At 63.6% G+C, this 4,287-nt stretch overlaps 1 protein-coding gene across 1 annotated transcript; it reads left to right on the forward strand.

Annotated features, from left to right (window-relative positions):
- The first annotated feature begins 920 nt into the window (after window positions 1–920).
- CRYBA2 (crystallin beta A2) lies at window positions 921–3,369 on the forward strand. Its single transcript, XM_052792713.1, has 4 exons — window positions 921–1,081; window positions 1,505–1,646; window positions 2,701–2,843; window positions 3,157–3,369. The coding sequence occupies exons 1-4, from the start codon at window positions 921–923 to the stop codon at window positions 3,302–3,304; spliced, it is 594 nt and encodes a 197-aa protein (XP_052648673.1). The 3' UTR covers window positions 3,305–3,369.
- The last annotated feature ends 918 nt before the right edge of the window (window positions 3,370–4,287 follow it).

The following is a 4,287-nucleotide window of genomic DNA, read 5'->3' on the forward strand; positions in this document are numbered from 1 at the left end:
CAGGGGCAGAAAGGAAAGCGGTGCGTCAGGCCCTTTGCCCATTGTGCCCTGAGCCCCTGCGCAAACACAGCCCAGCACTTTCATTGTCAGCCCTGCGAGGCACGGGGGGGCTGCTCTCGCCACACTGCCTAACTGGAATGGACAGCCGGAGTCTGGGGTGGGTGCGTACCCTGTCCCCCCCCCCATCCTCTGCCTGCTGACACAGCGCCCTGCCCGCCTGCACCATCGGCACTTCGGCGCCCGCCTATAAAGGGCGAGGGGAAAAGCCGGCACCGGCACCGCCACCTTCGCCTCTGTGCCCTGCCGACCAAGTAAGTACCAGGCTGTGAGCCTCCAAGCCCCCCCACTGCACAGGCGCTGCCACGCTCCCTTTGCTCCCCCCCACACCAAGCCCTCCCACCCAATGCACACTCTGGGGAAGGGCAAGCCGTGGGGTGCTGCGTGGCACAGCAGGGGTACCCTGTGCGGGCAGGAGGGAGGCTGGCACCCATCTTTGCAAGAGCCAGGCTGCTCTGCCCCAGGGCTGCACCCCGCACCCGTGTCTGAGTCGGGGCCGCTGCCACCCCCCCTGCACCGGATACAGTGCCGCTGCACCCAGCCGACCCCAGGAGTCATCGCAGGGAGCTTGGGAGCAGAGAAAATGAGGCAGCCCTGGGTACATCACATGCAGAGATGGGGCATCGCAAGTGCCCCTGCAACTTGGGGGTCACCGGACGGAGATCCCCTAGCGCCAAGGGAAAAGGAATGGGAAGCATCCCCTTTGACAGCCTGGGAGGGTGAAGGGACAGTGGCATAGAATATGTGAGGGCAGCACCACCAGCACCCCAGGCTCAGTGGCAGGCAGTGGGGTGGCTGGGGACTGATGGCGGGCACCTGCCCGGGGTGATGCGTGGGGCTCTGCCAGCAGCCAAGCGACCCGCATGACCAGCAGCGAAGCCATGGACACCCTGGGGCAGTACAAGATCACGGTGTGGGAGGAGGAGAGCTTCCAGGGCAAGCGCTGCGAGTTCCTCATGGAGTGCCCCAGCATCATGGAGCGCGGCTTCCGCAAGATCCGCTCCATCAAGGTGGAGTCTGGCCCGTAAGTGTCCCACCAGCCCTGCGGCCCCTTGGCACACCCTGCTCCGGCAAACCCACTGCTCCCAGGGGACTGTTGGGAGCTGCTGAGGAGCCAGGACACCCGGGTCCTTCCTTGGCTCCAACACAGCCTCATCGTGCGACCTCCGTCCCTGTGCTCCTTGCATGGTGCCTCAGTTTCCCCATCTGCAAAGCAGGGAAACCCTGCCGAGCCGAGGCGTGGGTCGGAGGCAACGGTGTGGCCCTGGGGAGAGGGGTTCCACTCTCAAAAGGGACATTTGCTGCTAGCAAGGACCCCGACCTCCGTGACAGACCCACACCCTGCCAGGATGTCTCCGTCCCCTGCACGGGAGGGAGAAGCCAGCCCTGGGCTGAGCCTGGGGGCTGTGCTGCACACCCCTGAGGGCTTTCCTCCTCTCCCCTCCAGCTGGGTGGGCTTCGAGTACCCCGAGTACCAGGGGCAGCAGTTTATCCTGGAGAAGGGTGACTATCCCCGGTGGGAGGCCTGGAGCGGGAACAGTGGCTACCGGACCGAGCACCTCCTCTCCTTCCGGCCCGTCAAGTGCGCAGTGAGTTACGGGGACACCGGCGCGGTGCGCTCGGGGCAGGCAGAGCCTCCCCCTGGCAGCCCAGCACGGAGGGAAATGAGGGACAGACAGGAGGACGGGTTACGTGGGACATGGGATCGAGGGGTGAGGTGCGCATGGAGGTGCTGTGAGGTGGAGGGGAGGCTGCACCCACTGGCTCCTGCCTCCCTGCAAGGATCCTGGCATGGTCTTTAGGGCTAAAATTTAGCCTGAAAACACCATCCCAGCTCCTTCTGCTTTGGGCACTGGAGAGCCACCTCCCAGGCTGGGGTCTCCAGGCCTTGTCCCCCCGCCCCAGATACCCGGGGACGGGCTGAGCAGAGAGGAGCTGGCAGGACCGCAGGGATGCTGGGTGTGCGGGGTTCATCCCCCTCCCTCCTGGGGTACCCGAGCCGTGCCCAGGCAGATGCAGCCTCTATCGCTCCATCTGCAGAGACACTGGCGCTCGCAATAGCGGCACGTCTGCGCCTCCGAGCGGGGTCCCCCCCCCAACTTTTAATAATCACCAGGCAGATATGCTTGGGCTTTAATAAAGGGGATGCGATAAGATCACTCCTTGCTGGCAGGACTGCTCCTCGGTGCAGATAGATGCGTGTGGGGGCTGGGCACGGGGGACAGTGCCGCATCGCTCAGTGTCCCAGCAATTAACCCCTCGGTGTCCAGCACCCAGCAAAGCCCCACGGAGCAGGGGGGACCGCTCTCAACAGCCTGCCTTGCCCTGCAACCCTCCTGCAGCCTCAGGGAGCAAAACGATGCTGAGGGCAGGAGCCCATGTGGGTGCAGAGGATGTGGCCACTGTCACCCTCAGCGGCAGCTGTGCATGGGGACCACAGAGACATGAGAGCAGCATCCTCTGGGCAGCCTTGGGGTGTCCTGGTGAGGGGGTGACAGGCTGAAAGACATCCCCATGCCTTGCACCAAAGCTGGGCATGGTCCCAGGCCTCCCACGGTGCCTTGGTGCTTGTCCCCCTGATGCCACATCCTCTATCCCTGCACAAGCTACCCCATCCCCAGTGACCCCCAGCTCTCTCCACAGAACCACAATGACAGCAAAGTCATCCTCTACGAGGCGGAGAACTTCCAGGGGCACAAGTTTGAGCTGAGCGACGACTACCCCTCGCTGCAGGCCATGGGCTGGGGCAACAAGGAGGTGGCATCCATCAAAGTGAATGCCGGAGCGTGAGTCTTGCCAGCGGGGAGGGGTGTGGTGGGGGCCAAAAGCAGGGGTTCAGTGAGTGCCTCCTTCCTGCATAGTCCCAGGGATGGGGAAGGAGGACCCCAAAAAGGATGGGTGCCTGCCTGCTCCTCTTCCCTTGAAAATCCAAGCCATGGGGTGTTTTCTGTCCCTCCCCTCCCAGGGCAAGCAGAGGGATGGGATGGGATGGGATGGGATGGGATGGGATGGGATGGGATGGGATGGGATGAGATAGGATGGGATGGGATGGGATGGGGGGATTTGGCCCAGGGCTCTGAGCCAGGGGTCTGCCTGCAGGTGGGTGGCATACCAGTACCCGGGATACAGGGGCTACCAGTACGTGCTGGAGCGGGACAGACAGAACGGCGAGTTCAAGAAGTACAATGAATACAGCAGCCAGGCCCACACCAACCAGATCCAATCCATCCGCCGCGTCCAGCACTGAGCAGGGGCAGGGCCGCATGCCCCTCAGCCTCCAGGCTGCTGTGCAATAGACCTCTATCTGGTAGCAAATAAAGGCATTTGTCAAAAAAAAGGGTGCTCCTGCCTCTGCTCTGCTCCTCAGGGGGCTGCCAGGCCTGGGGCACTCCCTGTGGGGTGGGAGGCAGGGTGCCTGCCCCAGTCCTGCTTCCCCCCCAGCTCTCAGCAGTTGGAAGGGGCTTCCCCTTCCCCAGGTGGTTTTGGATGTGTGGCCACCTCCACCCCGGGCTGAGCTCTCTGTACCCTACCTCTGGTCCATGCATAGTGAGTAGAGGGGATGCAGAACGGTTCCCACTCCCATGATGCTCCAGCTGGGGAAATGGGAACTTACTGGCCTTACTGGGCAAAGGGGCTGGAGCTGGGAGGGATCGTCCAGGGGGGTTGTGCCCTGGGTCCTTCTCCCAGGGAAAATGATTGCTACAAAACCTGTGAACATGAGGTCCCTTCTCTCTGCACCCCGGTTTGGAAGAGAGAGGGGGGTCCCTGCCTGCTGTGGGCCTGGGGAGGAGGAGGAGCATTGGGGTCATCTGGGGGAGGACTGCCACAGATGGCATGGCCACAGTTGGGGCGCTGGCTTATAGAGGGACCATACAGGGGTTGCGTGGGGGTGCGAGGGACAGGGGCAGGACATCCTCGGGGCAGTGTCCCACAGCTGGCAGGGGACTCAGCTCACTGCTCCCAGCACCCTTAGGGTCCGGGTCCCCCCACCCCCAGCCTGGCCACGCCAGCACATCCCACATCCGTGCCAGCATCCGGCTCCGGCTCTGGCCGTGGCACACCGGGAACCCCACCCAGCCTCCTCCTCCTCTTCCAGCACCCTTTCCCAGCCTCCTCCTCCTCTTCCATCCTGCTCCAGCAACCCAAGCCCTCCTGGGGTGCAGGCCTCCCATTCCGAGTTGCTCCCTGCACCCAGAACAACCCCTCTAAAGCTGCAGGATGGTGGAACAG

The sequence above is a fragment of the Harpia harpyja genome, chromosome 7, assembly GCF_026419915.1.
Source record: "Harpia harpyja isolate bHarHar1 chromosome 7, bHarHar1 primary haplotype, whole genome shotgun sequence".
In the NCBI taxonomy this organism is placed as follows: domain Eukaryota; kingdom Metazoa; phylum Chordata; class Aves; order Accipitriformes; family Accipitridae; genus Harpia; species Harpia harpyja.

What these genes read in the sequence shown, in the direction of transcription:
- CRYBA2 (XM_052792713.1), top strand. Translation starts at nt 921, where the DNA reads ATGACCAGCAGCGAAGCCATGGACACCCTGGGGCAGTACAAGATCACG. An exon ending in TCCGGCCCGTCAAGTGCGCA is followed by an intron (nt 1,647 to 2,700) that starts GTGAGTTACGGG and finishes CTCTCTCCACAG; the next exon opens with AACCACAATGACAGCAAAGT. An exon ending in ATCAAAGTGAATGCCGGAGC is followed by an intron (nt 2,844 to 3,156) that starts GTGAGTCTTGCC and finishes GTCTGCCTGCAG; the next exon opens with GTGGGTGGCATACCAGTACC.